At 38.0% G+C, this 23,184-nt stretch overlaps 1 protein-coding gene across 2 annotated transcripts; it reads right to left on the bottom strand.

Annotated features, from left to right (window-relative positions):
- Positions 1-556: 556 nt before the first annotated feature.
- LOC127445286 (recombining binding protein suppressor of hairless-like) lies at positions 557-13,523 on the bottom strand. 2 transcript variants are annotated; one of them, XM_051705262.1, is made up of 11 exons: positions 13,480-13,523; positions 12,183-12,221; positions 12,001-12,096; positions 11,517-11,682; positions 11,220-11,394; positions 10,822-10,959; positions 9,072-9,184; positions 8,633-8,773; positions 8,319-8,474; positions 8,047-8,150; positions 557-4,759 (listed from the first exon to the last, which is right to left on the bottom strand). In XM_051705262.1, the coding sequence occupies exons 1-11, from the start codon at positions 13,497-13,499 to the stop codon at positions 4,429-4,431; spliced, it is 1,479 nt and encodes a 492-aa protein (XP_051561222.1). In that variant the 5' UTR covers positions 13,500-13,523; the 3' UTR covers positions 557-4,428. The 2 variants fall into 2 exon arrangements, with proteins under 2 accessions (XP_051561222.1, XP_051561223.1); XM_051705263.1 differs by lacking the exon at positions 13,480-13,523 and adding an exon at positions 12,960-13,078.
- Positions 13,524-23,184: the final 9,661 nt, after the last annotated feature.

The raw sequence follows: 23,184 nt of genomic DNA on the forward strand, positions 1-23,184 counted from the left end.
AACTTTTTCACCCGCATTTCGCGTGCGTCGGCTTTTCCAGTGCCAAATGCAAATTACAAATCCCACCTGGGTGGAGCCTGAGTAATAAATATTAATTAGCTTGAGCGACGTTCAGCTAGTAAGCTTTTCTGATTTGCTGAGTGGACGACGTTGCTAAACACGGGATATGAATATTAATAAGGTTACGTTTAGGTAACGTACACTTTAAAACAGCGGCAAGTAATTAATATTAATGAGCCGTGCCTTCTGAATCAGACGTTGTTACGCATTTTCAGAAAGAGGGCGCTCTAATCACGCACCACTGAACTAGCGTGGGAAAGAACACGCTTTGTAAAATCGCTTCATACGCTACTAAACATAACGAATATGTTGAAAACATCAACTAGCATTATATCTATTAAGTTTCTGTTATACCATAATTGCATATACAGCTGCTTTGAAACACCGACTGTTGTGAAAAGCGCTATACAAATAAATTTGACTTCACTTGGCTACTGTAGAATTACGACGCGCTTCTGTTGAGGCTAAATTATATCAACCACCCTGCCGGGGGGAAAACAGTTCAAACTAGTTTAATGTTTATTTTTATGGTTACACACATTTTCATTTCTACATGCATCCACACACAATCCCTGACCTCAGGATCACATTTACATAACTGAGGACTCCTATACTCAGAAACAGCAACAGAAAGAAGGCTTCAAGTTACACCTCAACAACCCCATATGGTCTAAAAATAAAAACTGGGCCTTGAGTGGGTGGATGCCAAAGGTTGGGGGAAACGTTTGGCCCTTGGAGCATGCACAAGTGACAGGTGTCTGTCATTGTAATTCAAAGCAAACTCTCTTCATAATTTTTTGTCTGCCTCTATATATTAAATAATTTTATCACACTAAAATAAGGTTAACGTGCACATTGTTTATATCTTGTGGCTGTAATTTTGAAACAGTATTTTAAAATTTACAGCAAGTAATGACCCATTCACTTCCATTGTAAGTGGCTCACTAAACCAGATTTTTGCTTTTTATTTTATTTTTTAGGAAAAGAGGGATAAGTCTAAATTAAGTTTTGTGGTAATCAACATTATGCCAAAAATACTGTCAATTCAGCATAACTTGTAATGAACCTGGAATATTCCTTTAAAGAGGCAGCACAGTTTATCCACTGGAACATCTGACCCTAATCCGCCCAATTTATTTCCAGCACGATAATTTGCCACTCACTAGATTAAACATGCAACATATAACAACATACTACTCTATAAACCATTTGTTGAAAGATTTGATATAAATTATACATAGTAATAATATCATTAATATGTATGTAGAGCACATCTTTAATGGATTTACCATGGGCAGTGCATTATTTGAAGATGTTCTCATTTTCAGCCTAATATTTTTAGAATTCTCATATTCTGTTTGATCTTCAATTTCTAGAACAACAGGTTTTCTATTTCTCATTGCACTCATATTACACTTTTTGCATCTATTACTGTGTTTAGTGATCCATTTCAAAAGCAATAGACACACTGGCCCTTTAAGAGCTAGACAGCACCAACACAGTTAAAATCTTCTAGACAGCATGCACTCAAAACCAGAATGGCTGGCAGCCACTTTGCAAATGCTGGTTAACATCCAAATGTAAAACAATTCATTGTAATGGTTGAGAAAACATACCAAAAACTGACAAAGATAAGTGATCTAAATACACTAGTTTCTGCTCAGTGTAAGCACAGATGACACGAAACTATCTAAATGATATGACAGAGATGATGAAATTCACCACGGTTAGTATTAAAATCAATCAATTAACCAGTCCTCTGTGTTCAGAATATTCTGGAAGACACCGGGATGCAAGAGGAAATAACACTGAAAACACATTGAAAGGTAATGTGTGACCTCCACAATTTGACCTTTAGATTTGGCAGTTTCCATTTCGGTGCTTGCAAATGACAGTTTAATATTTTTCCCTGATTGAGGAATTGATTGAAAACAGCTCACAGTAGATACTAGATAATGGCTTTGTGCATGCATGGTTTTAGCTTTTATGTCTTCCATAAGTGACAATTTCTAATGCAGACCTATTAACCAAGGGCTTCTTTCCAAAAATGCAACAAATAAAAATTTCCCTCAATCAAAGAAGAAATAATTAATATTAATATTTAAACATTAATATAAAAAATTTAATAACAGAATATTAATGTTTAGATATAATATTTTGACTTAGAATCTTATACCAATATTATTCATGAAACAACTGAAAAAATAAAAATCACAGAGGAACAACCTTTGCAGTTCCTGTATAATTACAAAATACAGCCCATACCAGTTGAAAGCAAAATCAAGAGCATGTTATTGTACAAGTTCCCCTTACAAAATTATAATGATGATGCATATGGAGTCTAAACAGACTTGGAAAACAAAAAACAGTGCAGACTCTTGAGATTTCTATGTGGTCTGTGATCTATCTTTAAAAAGGCAGAAACTAATGTTCATTCCCTCTTCACAAAAGGGTATGATTTTTAGTGTTATATCCAACCATCAGTTCCAGTAATTACTTGAACCAGTAGTGGTTTAAGGCCTCAGTTTTAGTTTGCTCTATAGCTATTAAAAAAAAAGTGAACTTTGGTGCTAAATATTACTAAAGCGTAAATCTGCTAAATTAAAAATTAAAATAGCACATCAAAAACTGAAGATGTGACATGACATCACAATGAAACACCTCAACAATTTTAAAAAGAATGCATTTGTTTGTAGCAGTATGGGCTGTCACACATGAATGGTTGGATAAGATTCTGTGATCTACAAACCATCCTCAAACATCTATGCGCTGCAATGCAATAACAAGTGCTTTTTCTGGTTGTTTTCCATTCATTCCTAGACTGGCAAAAACAGCAATGGCTATACTTGCAGCATTCCTACTTCTACTTGTTTTCTATATGGTTTCAGCACTCACTTTAAAACTCTCAAACGTTTCATGTTCACACTGTGACACCAATATTCAAACCGGCATCCCTGTGGTACAGTGACAATGTGCAAGGGCATGATGGCATTCTTAGGCAACAAGAATGCCATCATTCTTGTGTGTGTGTGTGGGGGGGGGATTGTAAAATGCATAAAAAATCTCAACATTATACCAGGGTGCAAGTTCAGTTCCCTCACAGGAAAAAAAAAAAACTTTTTTTTTGTTATAGCATCAAGAGTGCTTCACCCAAAACCTCTTTTCCTCATGGTATGATCCAAATGACAACAAAGCAGCATTTTTCCTACATGTTGCTTTCAGTTTGATACTATAAATAAAAAACATGGCACTGAATGATTTACAAACCAGATCAGTACTGACCTTCCCCACCAAAGGCTTTGAGTCAAGCACTTAATTAGATATTGCTGCCATTGTGTTGGCAGCTTGAACATCTATAGCCAATGAAAAAGGACCAGAGGTCAGTGGCAGTTTGTTTCTGAGGAGTAAGATATGGCGAGTAAGGCCATCTGGCAAAGTCAGTTAAAGCTTTTGTGTGTTAAAGACTTCATATGAAAAAGTAAAAAAACAATCAAGAGCCACTGTCTCCCAAATACGAAAAACGGCATCAATATTGTATACACCTCAGAGTTTAGTGGGGGGGGGGGGGGGGGGGAATGACCAAAATACATGACATACAAATATTATTACAAAAGAGAAAAGGTCAGGTAAAACTGCAGAAGATTTAAGGCATTTGCCAAGACAAGGCAGCTATGAGTTCAGCCTTTCAAAAGGCATGAAACTTCTCCTTCTGAGCCCAAACGCTCACAAGAAATATACAAAACTATTTGGTAACAAAAGTTTACTATATGTTATAAAACTGAAAAAGGTGAAAAATGTACCTTAGCTAAAGCTTATAAAATTACATATCAATTAAAAAAAAAAAATAATAATAATATTCCTTGGTCCGTAAAAACTATATTACTATGATAACTCTTCTTCAAGCCTGGAAAACCAGTGCATTGAGCCTTTTAGTAGAAAACAAAATCTCTCAAAGCTTACATACAGAAGAGGCTTTGATTTGAAGAGAAAGTGTTTGTGACTGATTGTTTTTTTTTTGTTTTCATTTAAGGCTAATGCATTGATCCTGTGGCATCTTGATCCATGGCACGCATCAGTTCTGTTGCCGTATCCTCAAACAAGAGGAAACAGATAGAAAAAGAACCGCAACAAAGAAAGACAGAGAGAGAACAGAAAAGAGACATCTTCATTTATTCTGTCCAGTCTTCTGTGAAGTCTTATCTCTCGTTTGCTTCTCTCTCTGTGGCACCATTTTCCATGATTTGAGATCCTTATTCCATGAATCGTTGCTGGAGAGTCTAAGAGCTGACGAAATCACCATCTCTCTAGCAGGCTCACTTACACACACACACATACACACACACGCAACCAAACGTGAAGATCCCCAGGTTAGGAAACAGACATAGCCGAGGAAGAGGAAGATGAAGACACGCTCCCAGCTGCATATCCTGCCTGGCTGTCGACGGCTGACTGCAGCAGTAGGCTGGAGGATGAAGATGATGGTGATGAGTTGCTGTTGGTGCGCAGTATGGCTCCGGCGGCGCTGCAGTGAGGGCGTGGTCCTGGTTCTGGTGTGTAGGTAAACGTTAAAGCCGTGGAGTAGATGATGCCGTCGTTACGGACCAAAGTTACGGGAACCTGCACCGGCTGACGAACCCAACGCCACCCCTCACGGAATGCAGAGATGTCAGGGACCACACAGAGCACGCTCTCGCCACACCTGCCAGAAACATGAAATTTACATATAATATAAAATCCACTTGTACAACATTACTGCCAATACAATTAGACCACTTTGAAAGACCAATTGGTTCAAAACATTATTACATGACTCTCTGGAATACTTGATTCAAGGTTCTCACCCTTTTTGACCAATTAATTTCCATACATTTTCTAGTCGTCTGAGATTTCTTTGGAGACCGATTTTTAAAATGAAATAATGACTAGGGTTGGGCGATATGTAAAAAATATGTTATCGATAATCGCCTAAAAACCTATAATGATATACGATTATATATTCAACCCCCCTGCCGAGGGTCGGTGAATATTTTTGCTTTTTGCTTTAAAAATTAAATTGATTGAAACATGAAAAACAAACAAATACATTTCTAAATTCAAATTGTACTTTAAACGATAAAAGCAATAAAATAATGAAGTGATCAAATTAAGAACCAAAGACAATTATATATGTAAATATAATAATTATCATAATAATAAGCCTAACAAATTCCCTTGTGTTCCCAAAATAATGCTCCCAAATGTGTGTTCGACATTATTCTTGCAAACATTTTTCAGACGAATGAAACAGAAAAAAGAGTGATAACTCTTTACATGTGTGTGTACCACAGGACAGGCACAGGCTGCGCACCTCAAAACAAACAGTGAATCAGACACAAGCATTGACAGCTTTTCTTTTGTCTGTTCTTAAAAATATAATAGTGTGTTTCTTCAAGCAAATGTCTTTGTGACTAACAGCATTTCTTGTCATGTGTCACTCCGAGACATCTTACAGGCTGCCCACCCGTTACGGGTAGATGGGCAAAATGACCCGCACATGAAATACATTTGGATGAGGAGATTTGGACACTTGTGAACTGGATTCAGCCTAGTCACATTTTGCGGTTGGCAGGTGCTAGTTTTACACTGTGGACTACTGTTCAATATATTTGCTGACTTGCCAGATTCATGGTTTTGCCATTTCCTGATATTGTCAATCATCGTCTGTCAACTGAGTGTCGCAATCGGCATCGAGATCTTTGTAAGATATCGTCGATATACAATAACATCATCCTATTGCCCAGCCCTAATTCAGACTGATTCACTAAAGCCGTTGCCACACTAGCAGACTCCAAACATCTCGATTTTGGCTGAAGGTGTCACATTTGCAGACTGATTTGCTGGGATCTCGCTCTCTTCAGTCGGCGGTATGACACACTTCCCAATACAAAATGGTGCAGGGGTGACAAACATACCAACACTGCAACTCTCTCTCTCTGATTCCCTGTCACGTGGAACTTGTCGAAATAACAACAGGAGTACCGCGTGAGCATAAACAATTGTGATTTAGGCCGTTTTTAAACCTGTAGCTTGCTTGATTTGTTCTGAAACAGGGGCTAAAATAGTTAGAAACTTTTGCAGTTTCTTCATGGTTCGGATCACTTTCACAAGGTTATATTTTAAAACGGATTAAAACTGTAAAATTCACATTGTGGTTATTTCTATCTGTCATTAGTTGCTTTCGCTTTCGCGCTCGCACTCAAATCAAATCAAATCCCTTTATTGTCACTCCACCATATACACAAGTGCAACAGTGGGTGAAAGTCTTGGGTGCAGTAGTATGACAATTACAATAAACATCTGATTTACACATAACACAGTTTACACATCGGTTACACAACACAATATACACCTAATAATATACAATATACACAAAATAAGACTGTATAAAAAAAAAAATAAAAAAAAAATTATATAAAATACACAGTATACACAAAATAAGACTGTATACAATAAAAATGCACTGCACCCCCCCCACCCCCATGCAGCTGCTGACTCTCTCCACTGGTGCTCCACTGATGGTGATGGTACTGTGTTCTCTGTCTTTTCTCCACCACAAGCTCCTTAGTCTTGCTGATGCTGAGGGAGAGGTTGTGCTCCTGACACCAGCGTGTTAGAGTGTGCACCTCCTCTGTGTAGGCTGTTTCATCATTGTCAGTGATCAGACCTACCACCATCGTATCATCAGCAAACTTAATGATGGCATTGGAGCTATATGTTGCCACACAGTCATGTGTGTACAGGGAATACAGGAGTGGGCTGAGAACACAGCCCTGCGGGGCTCCAGTGTTGAGGGTCAGTGATGAGGAGATGTTGCTGCCCATTCTAGCCACCTGGCATCTGCCTGACAGTAAGTCCAGGATCCAGCTGCACAGCGAGCTGTTTAAGCCCGGAGTTTCTCATCAAGCTTGGAGGGCACTATGGTGTTGAATGCTGAGCTGTAGTCTACAAAAAGCATTCTCACAAACAAGTTCTTTTTTTCCAGGTGGGAGAGAGCAGTGTGTAGTGTAGATGCAATGGAATCATCAGTGGAGTGGATGTTGTGGTATGCAAACTGCAGTGAGCCCAGTGAGGCGGGCAGCACAGAGCAGATGTAATCTCTGATTCCAATACTTTTATTATTTTGCTAATTTCTGTGACTTTTCCAGGCCTGGAAAATAATTTTTTTTAAATTACCTGATACTTCCAGGTTTTCCATGACCGTGGGAACCCTGTTGATTCTGACTGTCAATCACAGCCTTCTGCTTTCAAATATTTTTGTACATGACCACTAAACTGTTAAATTGACCATTGCCCAGGCAGGGATTTCCCACGCTGATGTGCTAGTATCTTTATATCACTCTGCACTGTAGTCTCTTTCTCCTCACATAATAATTTGTTTCAACACAAATAAAAATTTTATGTCTATTTATTTTTATGTCCGTTTGTTGAAGGTGCACTTCAACAAATTCAAAGCAAATCCTCTTGGACTAACACTGACATCTAGCATGGATGAAGCATCATTCAAACTCAAAAATATTCAGTTACCAATGTCATTATAGAAATTCACTATTTACAGTTAGCCATGGTTAATTTAATCCATGAGTAAAAGTGTCTTAATCAAAGGGCGGTTACTGAGATTAAGAAAGCAGTATTCAGTTGACCATGTGATCATCATGCCAGCCCCCATGAGGGGACCCTCTCCATGTAGAACAAAAGAGCTTTTATAAGGTTAATGAGATCTGGAGTCATGTCCGTGGCCATGATTTTACACATTATTTCAAAATTAATATTAATTTCTTAAGGAGTAAAACTTTATTAATTACAGAGGGCACATTTAAAAGGTAGACAAGCACAAACAAGTACAGATGGAGAGCAGGAATCCACCCTTTTATGGCAGGACTGATTCAGCAGTAAATCATTTCATATCTACTGAACTGTACAGAAATTTGATTGGTATGTTTGTGTCACCTGTACATAGTGTCAGCTTCCACATCTCCAAACCAGACTCTGAGGTTAGGTGTGAAATTCTGGCCTGTCAGCTCCAGCATGGCAACATCTCCTCCTCCATTCAGCTACAACATTCGGGGTTCAGATTTGTTGATAGTTTTTCACAAATGGATTTTACAAGCAATTCTCACATTCTTAAAGGCATCATACCATGAAAAACAGCATTTCCAGTGAGAATAACATCTGGAAATGCTTAAAGCACCTTTAAAGTCTTGAGTGTCTGTGTGCGTTACCTGTAAACTCTCAACGACAGGCACGGGTGTGACAGGTGAGGGTACAGGGCCCATCCCCTCATAGAAAGTATACTCTGCTTTGTCTGTGCTGATGATTGTCCATGACGCCCCATCATTGATCATTTCTTTGTTCGTTTCTTTGGGACAGGGTGTGGCCTGGGAGAGGTTTAGAATTAGGAGGAAAATATATCAATTGTTTATATTTCAAAAGTAAAGTCACAATTATCATGTTATAATTTAATTTAAAAGACAAGCTTACAAAGGATTGATCAAAATTAATCTAAGAACTTTTCTATAAGCATACGAAGGCTTACCTGGAACTGTATTATCCTCTCCTGTGAAAGGCAGAGGTACATCCTCTCTGTGTCTTTAAGATAGAAGGCACATTTATGTAGTTGGGACACAGGATCATTAGCATCCATTAGCGCTGTCTGCTTATCCACCTTACGAATGATCTATACACACAGAGACTTTCCCATTGAAAACATTCTTGCAATGTACACAGTAAGTCTGCCAAGACAAATTGTTTGCATAAAAAAAATATATGCTCTAAAATCAGAGCAAACACAAAAATAAATTATCCCTTCATTGCACCACACACTCACTCACTCACTCACTCACTCACTCACTCACTCACTCACTCACTCACTCACTCACTCACTCACCCCAGACCAACATGTGTTGCCTTTTAATCATGAACAACCTCAGTCATTCTGTTTTGTCAGGATGAATGTTAGGTGAATAACAGCTTACCAGTCGCGGTAGAGCCATGCCGGTAACAGAGCACACCAGCTTTACCGTCTGACCATAATGGATGTAACCATCTCTGACTGTAAACTCTTCTCCCTCTGACTCTTCATCATCCACTAGGGTGAACAAAATCTCAGTTATTTTTATCACTATGTAACAAAAAGTCTGCAGACTTTGAAAAACAAAACAAAAAAACAAGCAATGTTTAACTGATGTACTAAACTATCAGTTATTTATGTTCTGAAGAACGAGTACCTGGAAAAGCTTAACATTGAGCCCTGGTGCTGTTACGGATTTGACGTGTGATGTTGTGTTTAAAGGGGTCATGACATGCCTTTTTTATTATTATTTTAATATGTTCCATGAGGATCATTTACAGTACAATACTTGTTGACCCCTCTCCAAACATAGCGCTTATGGTTGTGACCATAAAGCTCTATTTTGGTCTCGTCACTCCAAATTACAGTGTGCCAGAAGCTGTGAGGCGTGTCAAGGTGTTGTCAGGCATATTGTAACCGGGCTTTTTTGTGTCATTGGCTTCTTTCTGGCAACTCGACCATGCAGCTCAGTTTTGTTCAAGTATCGTCGTATTGTGCTCCTTGAAACAACCACACCAATTTTTTCCAGAGCAGTCTGTACTTCTCCTGAGGTTACCTGTGGGTTTTTCTTTGTATCCCAAACAATTCTTCTGGTAGTTGTGGCTGAAATCTTTCTTGGTCTACCTGACCTTGGCTTGGTATCAAGAGATCCCCAAATTTTCCACTTCTTAATAAGTGATTGAACAGAACTGACTGGCATTTTCAAGGCTTTGGATATCTTTTTATATCCTTTTCCATCTCTATAAAGTTCCATTACCTTGTTACGCAGGTCTTTTGACAGTTCTTTTCTGCTCCCCATGGCTCAGTACCTAGCCTGCTCAGTGCATCCACGTGAGAGCTAACAAACTCATTGACTTTATACACAGACACTAATTGAAATTTAAAAAGCCAGAGGTGTGGGAAATTAACCTTTAATTGCCATTTAAACCTGTGTATGTGTCACCTTGTGTGTCTGTAACAAGGCCAAACATTCAAGGGTATGTAAACTTTTGATCAGGGCCATTTGGGTGATTTCTGTTACCATTATGATTTAAAAAGGAACCAAACAACTATGTGATAATAAATGGCTTCATATGATCACTATCCTTAAATAATAGACCGTTTTTTTGCATGATCAGTCATATTTTCAAAATCAATGCCAAAATGTCACAATTTCTGCCAGGGTATGCGAATTTTGAGCACAACTGTATAATATTAAAGTTTTTTTAACAAAGTCATATATTTGTAAAACATGATCATTTTCCACCTCAATTCTGACCCTCTGTCAGAAACGCTCTGTTTTGGTGCTGCTTCTCCTTTAAGACTTGACAGTAAACACCCACTGTTGTGATTGGCTCTCGCTCTTGACTGACCTGCTCTCTCCTCATCATCTCACTTATCAAGTGATAAGTAGGCATCGATGCGTTATTGTGGAGGCGGTCAGATGCTAATGTCTATTACAGTTTGACATCACAATGTGGAGGAAGCAGAGATTGAGTCCTTTTGGCAGATTGGTTTCAACAAATACTCTTTTTGCAGTGAGGAGGATGTTTTGAGTTCTGAAACTTACAGTACGGTTTTATAGTACAAAAACCTCTTTTATGTTAAAAGATCAAGGAAAATTTGATTCCTCATGTCATGACCCCTTTAATAGACTTGTTAGGTGACTGACTTACATAGATGAATGTAGAAAGCACCCCACTGTTGTGAGCTGGCGTGAAAGTTTCCCCCCTCCACGTGAAGGTACCGCGTACTGACAGTCTGAGACCGCAAGCGGTTAAAAAGAGCCACTTTCGTCCCAGAAGCTATGCACACTACACGAGAGAGTCAAAATGAAGATGAAAGTGATTAACTCCAAACAATGCAGGCCATCCCAATATAATGGACACTATATACTGCATAGCTCTGAACATAATGCTAATGCATCTTAGAATGTATCTGGTTTATTCTACAACCCATTCGAATTTTTTTTTTAACTAAATGGTACATTTAAAATACACAAACAAGATTTCATACTCTAAAAAAAACAGTACTCTACAACATAAATTTTGCAACTGAAATTAATTCGACTCACAGTCTGCATTCTTCAGCGACTGTTTCTTTTTGGAAGGTTTGGAGATGACCTTGATGCGTTTGCTGAGGAAGACACCAATATCTGCGCTATTCCCATAGAACATCTTCACCGACAGCATGAAGTGCTTTCGCTTGTCCGAGTCAGAAATGTATAACGTTTTTGCTGTGCAAAAATTCTGCAGAAGCAAAAAGGACAGGGATAAAGACGACAAGATATGCAGTGATCTTTCAAACATGGTTTCCAATACATTTTTAGGAAGGCAGTTAAAACATATGTAAATTTGAATCTGTAAAGCACCTTGCCCTCTAAGTTGAGCTGCTGCATCTCTTGTTCACTGTTTCCAATACCGATAAAGGCACAAGGCTGAGACTCCTGCTCTGAGCAGCCCTCTCTCTCCATCTGTTCCTTCTTTTTCTTCCAGCCACAGCCCATCAGGTACACACATGGTGGAGGACAGAAGAATCTAATGCAGAATCAAAGCGAATTTAAACTGATTAAAAAACGAAATTAAGAAAGAAATGGGGTCCAACCAAAACTTGATTTACAGTCAACATAAACAGGCATTTGCAACCCGTTTTACCCTCGTAATGTGATGCATGTTGAGTGAAACAGAATACTCAATGAAAAAAAAAGTTCACTGTAAGACCAAAAACAAGCATTGAGGAAGTAGAAGGGCCTATTTTAATTTCATGTTGACTTTAATAAGTCTAAAACACAACATCAACAGCTAATCATATTCCAACCTTAAAACATTGACAGGTGAATTTCAACACATTCTCACCTTTTTTCATTGCCATACGATTTCTGTGCGACTTTTGCATGCAGTATGAGCACTGTCTGATCTCCTCTCTCTTTCAAGTAATTGCGCATTGCCTCTCTGTAAAATCACACCAGGTTCATTTATGCGTTTTCCAAATAAACATTCGATCACAAAAATAAATTATACGTTTACAGTGCATTTACCTCGTTAAACGCTTTGGCTGAGGGAGCTCCCCAAATTTCCTGCAAAAAACAAAATACAACAAACAGTGGCATTACAACTTCAAGCATCACTGTTGATTTAATTTGCTAAATAACTTCTGCTGGGGATCTACTACAAACAATCCGATCAAGACAAGTTTCTTTGGCTGTGACTCAACACTTAGCGAGCTGCCTACAGAGACAGCATTTTTGAACATCATAGGTTCCTTCAAACATGCAGGCAGTTTACTAGCTCTTGAGACTCATCAAAGTACAGCCCCCCAAAAAGTTGAAAGAGACACTAATATGACTACCACCCCCGGAGTCGCGAGTTCGAATCCAGGGTGTGCTGAGTGACACCAGCCAGGTCTCCTAAGCAACCAAATTGGCCCGGTTGCTAAGGAGGGTAGAGTCACATGGGGTAACCTCCTCGTGGTCGCGATTAGTGGTTCTCGCTCTCAATGGAGCGCATGGTAAATTGTACGCGAATCATGGAGAGTAGCATGAGCCTCCACATGCTGTGAGTCTCCACAGTGTCATGCACAGCGAGCCACGTGATAAGAAGCGGAGGCAACTGAGACTTGTCCTCCGCCACCCGGATTGAGGTGAGTAACCGCGCCATCACGAGGACCTACTAAGTAATGGGAATTGGGCATTCCAAATTTGGGAGAAAATAAAAAATAAAATATTAATAAAAGGAGACACTAATATTTCACATATTTGTGACGAGGGACCGCAAATGCACTTTCAGAACATTTTTAGAGTTAAGTATAGCTTTACCTCAGGAGGTCTGACATGAAATAAACAAGAGAAGTCGGAATCCTCCTGAAACCTCAGTCATGGCATTAGACTAGACTGGCTAACTTAGTTTGCTAACATTTGCTGAACTGTTTTCTCTTGTGCACCAACTCGCGAGTCTGTCTTAATTTTTACCTTTTTAAAAAAAATACTAAAGTACGTTAAAGTTTCTATACAGATCTTTTCTTCAGTTTTACTGTGTGTAAGGTTAATCATTTGCTCGCCACTGCATTCAACGTTTAAGTAAAACTGCAAAAAAAAAAAAAAAAAAAAAAAAAATCTATAAGCTAACTAAAAGCTAAGTGGCTACCTGAATAAAAGAGCCAACGCTCAAAAGCTCACAAAACAAGACAAAAGTACGGCGAAACGACCCGCCAGCACACAGACAGACCGCCAGGAGTGTACAGAAATAAACTGAAGCGAGTTATTTAAAATAAACAGGCGAAACTTGTTTTAACCCCAACTTTTCCATGTCCCGTCCGTTGGTAATTTCGCTGCTTACCCTGTCACAACAGGCGCCATCTTCACCAACTCTCTCTAATAACGCCAACAATCGCGAGATTCCACACCGCACAACAACAGACTGGACTGAGGGAGGAGGAGGGGGAGGGGCCGGCGTAGCGACGCGGGGGGAGGGGGGTGCACAAGCGTGGGAAAGTTCTCAAGTCACGCGAGACTTCCTGTAAACTTGCCGTTGAAGCGTATGGGATCCGTTTTTTTGTTATCGCGAGAGTGTGTTGCGGACGAGTGCCAGCCAGGCGCGTGTGAAAGTTCTCACGATGGGAAGAGAGAGACCGCACCTTTCGAGCGGGCCGTGAGAAAAGATTTCTAGTAGGAAGGAAGCCGGGGAACTAATGCGCCGACTCCAGGAAATATGGATCTGACGGGGAGCAGTTTAAAACCAAAGATGCCAAACGAATGTTATTATTAAAAGTCTTGATTGAAGTCTTAAATGTCAGAAAATTATTGGTTCAGTTTTCACCCCTTTCCACTGTATAAATTCCAACAATCTTAGTGAGAGCACTTGACAACCTACACATTACAAGATTAAACAGAATGGATGGAACTGCCTAGTGCACTGTAAAGTGTCTTGGCATCACCAGATGGTAGTATTGCTTCACTGTGGAATGGTGCTACGTCAGACAGTTCACTTTACTGTATAGCTAAAGCGATCAGATGTAGGTGACTGAGAAAAAACAGACATCTGCACATATCCATCATGCTGTAGATATATCAAATGAAGCTTCAGAGTATTAATATTAGTAACATTATGCACACTGGCTAGTGGGGTGAAAGGTGGTAATGATTCTATGGGTCCAAAAGTCCAGGGGGCCCCACAACAAATTCTAAACTGTATTTTTTAATAGGAAAGGGGCCCAGAGCAATATACAGTCAGGGGGTCCAGATTACCTTGCTACGGCTCTATTTCCAGGCCTACATCTTCTTGTTTCGGCTACATAGTAAACTGTCTGTCATAGCAGCATTTCTAGTTATGTTTAGTTTCTATGTGACTACAATTTCTACAAAATGATTTTTAAAAAATATACATTAAAATCACAAACAACTGCAAAAATCATGAAAAAATATAATGGAAATTCATTGGTCAAAAGATGTTGAAACCCTAACACATTAAAAAGGAAATAACTGTTGTTGGTTTCATATAAATACATATAGGTGTATTAATAAATAAAAGTGTTATACATTATGAATACAAACAATTTTATTGAACCTACTTGTCAAATACATGTTTCATGGTGAAACTGAGTTTCTTTGTTTTACTGGTAACACTTTACAATAAGGTTCCTTTAGGTAACATTAGTTAACAACATTATTTAACATGAACTAACAATGAACAATACATTTTTCCAGCATTTATTAATCTTTCCCAATGTTACTTTGCAAAAATACAATTGTTCATTGTTAGTTCATGTCAGTTCATAGTGCATTATCAAATGTATATACAACTTTTGATTTTAACAATGTATGAGGATGTTGAAATTACTATTAACCAAGATTAATAAATGCTGTAACAGAATTGTTCATTGTTATTCCATGTTTACCAATGTACTTAAATAATGTTAACAAATGGAACCTTATTGTAAAGTGTTACCTTTTTAATTAAAAATGTCTGATCAGATTTTCTTGAGTGCATTTAACTCAATTCTGCAATGTTGAGCAAATGCAAAAATGTTTTAAAAATCTAATAATTTTTGTCCCTTGACATGCACTGTACTTGTCACAACTTGTCTTGCACCCAACCAAAAGTAATGTAGTAAATTTATGGATCATTATTAGTAGGTTGCTATTTTGATCCCCGCAAAGAGTAAACCATGAGCCATCAACACTGTGCCTTTGAACAATGCACTTAACCGCAGGTTACTCCAAGAGGGAATGAACCTGTAATAAGTGTACTGTAGGACACTACGGATATTCCTGTTTAATCAGTGATTACTTACCTAATGATTATATTCCTATTCCTTCATTACTTGAACATAATAATAAGTTATGAGTTCAGGGATTGAGTACATTGTAGTAAACACAGTATGGATAAATATACAGGACATTTGAAATTTTTTATGTAAAATCAACATTTTACGTTTAAGAGTCAATGGATACGTATTTACATGCAATTTATGATCAATTGGAAAAAAAAAACTCAACCCGATCTCACGAAAATTCGTACATATTTTACGAGTTGGCTATTTAATATGATTTCGTATGATTTCATTCGTACGATTTCATTTGTATGAATTCATACGATTTCATCACGTGCAAATGCCCGGATGTGTAATGAGGAATCACAAGTTCCGCGCACGAGGTGTCAAGGACATGCTTATTAATATTATGCCCTTACCCAAACCCCTTATCTAAACCTAACTGATCAGTAGAGTGTGTAAACATGATAGGAAGCTGTTGTGTGTGACATAAGCAAGTAATTGTCACGTATTAGATGAAAACGATGTCCAGCGACGTCATTGGCTACAGTGAAATTCATACAAATTCATATGAGTGCAGTCGTACGATATCATACAAATTAGCCAAATTTAGAAAAGTCGTACGAATCCTCACGATTTTGCTTTGAGAGTGTGATGCGCAGTCAGGTTTGAATTTGCTGGGGTTTCACCTAGCAGGAATGGTCCTTAATTAGGACATGATGTCAAGAAATGAAGTTCTATTTCCACTTAATTCTATGTACAGCCTGTCTTCCTTGGGTCTGTCGGTGTGTCCTTCCTGTCTCTATGGCGTGACAGTGTTCACTGTGACTATACGTGGTCAGGACTTTAGTCGAGGTTTATTTCACCAATTTGTAGTTTCTGTTTTGGGACATATTCCTGCACTTCTTTGAGTTAAAGCTGCACTCTTTAAAATGAAGGTTCCATAAAGGGGTTTTCGCAGCAATGCTATAAAAGAACCATTTTTGTTTCCCCAAAGAACCTTTCAGTGAAATAACCATTTTTTAAAGAACCATTTTAAAATCTAAAGAACAATTTTGTGCAATGGGAAAGTTCCTTGGATGTTAAAGGTTCTTCTTGGAACCATGCATGCCAATAAAGAACCTTTAATTTGATACTGTTTTAGGTATTTTTATTTTCTATTATTTTTTTTAAATTTATTTGCAGACATGTTTTGAATTGTGAAGCCAATAATTCAGATGGATAGCCCTGATTGTGTAACATCTCAAGGGCAGCTAAAAAGAATGTATTTTTCTGCCATTCAATTTTATTGATTGCTTCAGAAAGGTTCCACTTAATTTATACTAAACATCTAAGAATATAATTAATTGTTTAAAGTAGAAAAAAGGTGGTTTGGTGAATTCAGATGTAAAAAAAGAAAGAAAAAAAAAAGAAAGAAAAGTCAGTTCAGGCTTGAACATTATAATAAACAAAATCTGAACTTGTCCTTAACTCAAGCATGTAGAAATTAGAGCTTTTATTAAAAGTTGGCTAAATATTACTTACTCAATCCATAAGTACTGAATCCAGTGTAGAAGAACCTCTTGGCTATACACAATTAATAAACAAAATAACTATGAAAATAAGTGATAAACATACTATAAGTTGGTGATGTAGATGGTAGCTGGTTTTCATCATAGATATATGACTGCTACAAACTATGTCACACTTCAGTTTAGGAAGAGTCGGGAACGGTGTGGATCCAAATGCAGTAGATTTATTCACAAAGAAAACAAAAGATGATGAATATGAAACAAACGCTAAGAAAAAAACTATAAGTCACAGCAGTAGGCTGGAGAAATAACATAACTTGTAAACTCACAACCATACAAACAAGAACGGACAAGAGGAAGGAGAACAAGAGGACAATGGCTGTGTCTCATTTGGAAGGCTGCATGCTAGGTAGGACGCATCCTTTGAAGGCTGCTGTATACCAACAAGCCTCGTTTAAACGAGATGGCTTTCGTAGGACAAATGGAAACGTAACGTAACATGGTTGCTATGACAGCACGCCACTCTTTAACAAGCACGAGCGCTTTGAGTGAGAAGGGAACAAAGTCCCTCTGGAAGGGAATGTATGTACATTTTAGGAGAGTTATAATGATGTAAAGAGAATTTTTTTTCATTATTTTAATTATATATGAATATAATTATACATATTATATACTCTGCACCCATCTACTGAGGTACTTCAACTTGGGAATTAACATTCCTTGCGTTTAAACATCATATTTACGGGCAAATTGGCGTAATTTGTTTAGACATTTCCACTGAAGCAAAGAATTGTGGGTTGTGAGTGCCCACGAAGGATACACCTCATGCATCCTCAGAATTCCCGTGAAAGAAGGTCGCATTCGAAGGCTGCATTCGAAGTGTCCTACTCCCTTTTCTGAAACAAGACAGCCTAGATGACGTATGCGGCCGACATATGCGACCTCCGGGGGACGCATCCTTCCAAACGAGACACAGCCTATATATACACATGGGGACTAAAGCATTACAATGACCACCTGGGAACAACAATCAGAGGGAATGGGGAACAGGTGTGTGTGATGAGGATGTATGGAAGGTGCATGATGGGAAATGTAGTTCAGGGAAAACACTTCAACATAAGTCTCAGAACACAAAAGGACGATGACGACGTGACACTATAATTGTATAAAGTTTGCAGTCAGTTCAGTAGGATATCAAATGTCTGAATCACAATCTCTCTCTTCAAGATTCCTGAGAAAAAAAACATTGTGTGTTCAAACACTACAAATATATGACAAGCACCCTATTCACTAGAATGAGAGTGGCATAATGGTTGAGAACCAAAACTACTTGTCAAAATGTTACTTCACCTAAGGTTCTCAAGGAACGAGGGTGAACATGCAGCAACAACAATTTCAAATATTTTACTTTCACCAAATGTCCTTAGACAAAGCTTTAATCAAAGTTATTCTAGGAGAGGCCCTGTTATTGATATATTGTGTAAGTCTTGCTATTACTAAACTCAATGGTAACTAACCAAGATAAGAGATCATAGGATAAAACTCTTATGGCGGTGCACATTTTGACCTCATTTAGTCCAAGCCCTCTAAATATATTTCATAATATAAATTAATATATAAATATATATGGTTAATTCTACAATACGGGTGCCATTCCCTCTTATACATTTGCACTGTAAAAATGTTTTGGTGATAACCAACTGACTGTTACCATAAGTTTACCTGATCTAACCCTCAAAAGTAGTTTTGTTGGTGTAACTTTATGTGTTCAGGTTGATTCAGTGATGCTAAATAATGTTTTACTTGAATAAAGTAAAGTTAACTTTTTGGGGGTTTTCAGAGTGAAACAACATGCTTTTTACCACTTTTTACAGTACGTGTAAAAAATTAGTTTGACGATGAATAGCTGATGCCTACTTTTTGCTATGTGTTAATGTCGACATTTTTCCAAGCACATCAACAAAACTCTAATAACTTTATTTCACTTTTATGTTTTTCTTTTTTTTTACCTGCCCCCACCTCAACTTCACTTTGCTGTATTTGTGAATATGCACATTTTGATGTAAAATAAATATACAAAAATGAAAGCTAGAATGAAAATGAAAAAAAAAAAAAAGTCATATAAATTCCTCTGACAGTGCAATTTTAAAGCATGCTGGATAACATGTGCATGGACTAAAGCACAAAACCCCTCACCTAATTTCATCTCCATCCAGCTATGCCGCAGCTCGCTTTATTTCAGGTTTTATCAATTTATTAACCATTGTAACATCCTCCTTCACCACTTTTAACTCTGGGGCTGAAGATGGCCCTGAAATAGTAGGGCATCATAAACAAGTTGACAAAGGTTGGGAGAAGTTGGGGCAAAGCTTGCATCCATGATCTTAAATCTACCCACTGGCCATACATTTTTTTGAGACATCATGTGTCTGTTTGATAACAAGGAAAAGAGAGGAGATACAACCGATATGAGGGTCTGAGAAGAAGAATCATAGGAAGAGATAGCATTGAGGGGGAGTGTTGCCTGGCTCTTGATAAAGTATACTCAGATAAATAAAGGGAAACTAAGAAATATGGAAGATGATGCACATATCAAATGTAAATTCTGATGTAGATCAGATTTTACATCCAACGTTTTTTGTAATAGTTGACCTTTTTTTTACGACCTCAAGTTGTTAAAAATAAATGTATGCCTTTCACATTAAAGCAAGGAAAAGAACAATTGCAGAATGCAGAAACTCTCAGAATGTGTCACATAAGATTTTATATTAAACAATAACATTTACAATTTCCTTCAGACTCTACTTGTTTCTTGATTCTTATCCCTGCTTATCCCAGCTTAATGGATGGTTTCAAAGGGGTTTTGTCACTTGAGTCCAACTGGCCAGCAGCTCAACCAGTTGAACACCTGTTTGGCTAGGTCAGGAGACCAGTTAGACAATCTTAAACCAGATGAGCCTGGATTATGTTTTATTTTGTTTTTTGTTTTTTAGCAGGGATAGCCTTTTTCTTCTTTAATGAAAAAAAATATAGTAAATCAGTCCTGTGGTTACAAAGTATCTCTGAGACACTCACCAGTGTTAATTATCTTCTTGATGACTACAGCAACCTGGCCCTGGAGCATCGAGTTGAGAAGCTTTACAATCATAATGAGGCAAGTGCACAAGACGAGCAAAGATCAAGCCAGCAGAATCAGACCCACCACCAGGTCAGACATGTGTTCAAAAAGATGTGATTGCCTGGATATATAGAGGGGGAGACCACAGATGAGCAACAATGTCTGCTCAATAGATAAGCTTAACATATCGTAAAGTGTTTCTGGAACAGTAGAATTTCTGCATAGTGCATTAACCTTTTCATGGTCTAAATTCCTCTGCAGTATCCCCTGGAGTGAGTTATTTTTGCTCGTGACACTGCACAACCTGTAGAGGGGGGCAGAGTGTAGACGAGTATTTTTTTTTGTTATTATTTTAATTTTTTATTTCTTGTCATAAAAATACTGTATATAATATAGGAAACATGAACAAATGGGTTATGTCTGCTGTACTGTTTTTGTTTTATTTATTTTGTTTTTATAACTATAAAAAACAAATGAACAAATAAATTAAGAAGTTTGCCTATGCACTTTGACATCTCAGACATTGTGTGTGTGTGTGTGTGTGTGTGTGTGTGTGTACGCATGCGTGTGTGTGTCAAGCGCTAATGTACACAGACTTGGCTACATGCATCAGATAGTTGCACTCGATCAGCATGTTTTCATTGTGAGTATGCTAGTTTTAAACTGTTATTGTGGTGCTTTTGTGATAGTTTGGTTGTCTGTTTCAGAAAACAAATGTATTATATGCCTGAAAAGACTGTTTGAGTTGCTGTTTGTGTGAATGAAAACCACATCTGCACCTAATCAGCAGACGTGGCTGCGTGCATAGGAAGATCGCGTTTAGATATGATGGCTGTGCATATACAGTAAAAGCTGTGAACTGTTATCATGGTACTTTGGTGACAATTTGGCTGTTTGTTACATAAAAATATTATGTGCTTGAAAAGACTCTTTGAGTAGCTGTTTGCTTGACGAATGACAACCGCTACTAACGTAAACAAATGGCAGCACGCATTGGAAGAAGATAGCGTTTTATGTATTGACTGTGCGTAAAAGAGCTGTAAACTTTTTATCATGGTACTTTGTTGACGAGTTGGATGTATGTATATAAAATTAACTGGTTTAAAAGACTGTACGAGTACCTGTTTGGGCTAATATAAATAACAGACGCTTGACCAGCGCAGCCTGTGTTGGCGCGAAAGCCAATTTGAGTCTGGCAGCTTGTAACATAACTGGCTGTTGCAGAAACACACATATGTGACGCTACTAGCCATGATGTGGGACGCTGGCTCGTCGACCATGACGTGGGACGCTGGCTCGTCGACCATGACATGGGACTCCGGCTCGGCATCCGCCTGCCCCACAGTGAACGAGTAATCTTCAGGGCAAGGTCGATATACTGAGCCAGGCTGAGGGAACTGCGACTGCTAGACATCAAAATGGAGATTGGCTCACTCAGACCTGCCCAGAAAATGTCCTTGAGGGCTACCTCATTAACGTCCACCTGGCAGGCCAGAGCGCAGAAGTCCTCCACAAAATCCTCCAGGGGATGATTCCCCTGACGTAGCCGTATGAGTTGGATTGCTGGGTTCATTATGGGCGGTCAGGTATTCTGAAATGATGGCTGCTGACGCTGGCAATGACAATGACAAAGACGATGGATTGAAGAACCCAAGTATAATTTATTAACAAAAGTGATATCCACAAAACCCTAACTACAAACATGAAAAATAAAGATAAACATGACTTGACTAGACTAGACTTAAACTTGACTAGACATAAACTTGACTAGACTTGAACAACGTTACCAAACACAATACCTGACAAAAAACAATGGAAAACATGAGGGCTTAAATACTTGGACATGAGAGAACATAAACCAATGAACAAACAGAACTCTAAACAAGATAATCAAACAATGAACCAATGAAAACAAGATATATGAACATGGAGGGAAAACAGTACATCACATGACCAGGAACACATGACATGAAACAGGAACTAGAATACAAAATAAAAGACATGATATACATGAACACACATATTAAACATTACAGGTATTTGTGACTGATGTGCCAATGTTGGTCCCCATAATTATAGGAACAGCAGTCGAGACCTGTAGCACTGTTGAAGAATGGTTTATTATTACTAACATCATCATTAATTGTGTATTTATTCTCTCTGACAATTATTCATTTAAATTACGATTCTTTTCTTAATAGATACAATCCTTTAAAATTCGGTTCAGTTAGATTTGATGTAATATAGTTATTTTCCTACCATTCAGAATTATTTTCAGATATATGAAGAAGACACTACAGTTACTGGAAGGAGAATTTACATTGTAGTGAATTTGAAAATAGGTCTTAATGTATTTTTTTCTGGATAAGAAATTAATGCATAATACATTGGGAACAATTATAGTGATTATAAAATTATAAAATTTTTCTAAGATTTTTGTAATCAATGTATTGAATTGTTCTTTTCAAATAATCATCAACAATAAAATCACTTTCATCCTTCTTACTGATATTTACATCCAGAGGAGACCATGCTGACTACAATAGATGATGAAGTGCAGGAGCTCTGGACAAGCAGTGTTACCAGCATCCCAATCGCCAGGCCTGCTAAAGGGTTTGACAGCACTTCATTCTCCTGGAAGATGCCCCCTGCTGCTTTCCCTGAGTAAAAAAAAAAAAAGAAAAAAAAATGTCTTTGTTACACATAACTAATGACTTTGAGTTTGAATGTGTTTGTGCAGTTGTGCATGTTTGTGTGCTCTGAGGTGGTGTGCCTTTCGATGGTACTTCCAACAAGCTGGAAAGCTGAGCTGAGCTGAGAATGTCCAGTGAGCAAACAAACATGTAGAATAAACCAACGAGCACACCAGCTTTGCTGCTGTGGTTATAACTCTCAGGACTTTCCCTTTTGTGTTCAGATCTAGATGAGAGACAGAAAGAAAGATCATGCGATTATAATTATTCATTTACATATAACAAAATAATGCTTTTGTGAATTATAAATGTACATGTTATTGCTAATTATTCAATTATCACGAAACATGCATAAATGTATGCATACTACAGCAAGTTAGTTTTGAATAGGTCCCTGAAATAAAGTTAAGTGCCTTGCATAAATACACAAACGTTCAGCCTACCTGCTCA

The sequence above is a fragment of the Myxocyprinus asiaticus genome, chromosome 8 (assembly GCF_019703515.2).
Source record: "Myxocyprinus asiaticus isolate MX2 ecotype Aquarium Trade chromosome 8, UBuf_Myxa_2, whole genome shotgun sequence".
In the NCBI taxonomy this organism is placed as follows: Eukaryota; Metazoa; Chordata; class Actinopteri; order Cypriniformes; family Catostomidae; genus Myxocyprinus; species Myxocyprinus asiaticus.

Excerpts from the sequence above, each read along its gene's own strand:
- LOC127445286 (XM_051705262.1), bottom strand. The coding sequence starts at position 13,499 with ATGGCGCCTGTTGTGACAGG. Across the intron at positions 12,097-12,182 it reads CAGCCAAAGCGTTTAACGAG|AGAGGCAATGCGCAATTACT; the intron begins GTAAATGCACTG and ends GTGATTTTACAG. Across the intron at positions 8,151-8,318 it reads CTGTCGTTGAGAGTTTACAG|CTGAATGGAGGAGGAGATGT; the intron begins GTAACGCACACA and ends CGAATGTTGTAG.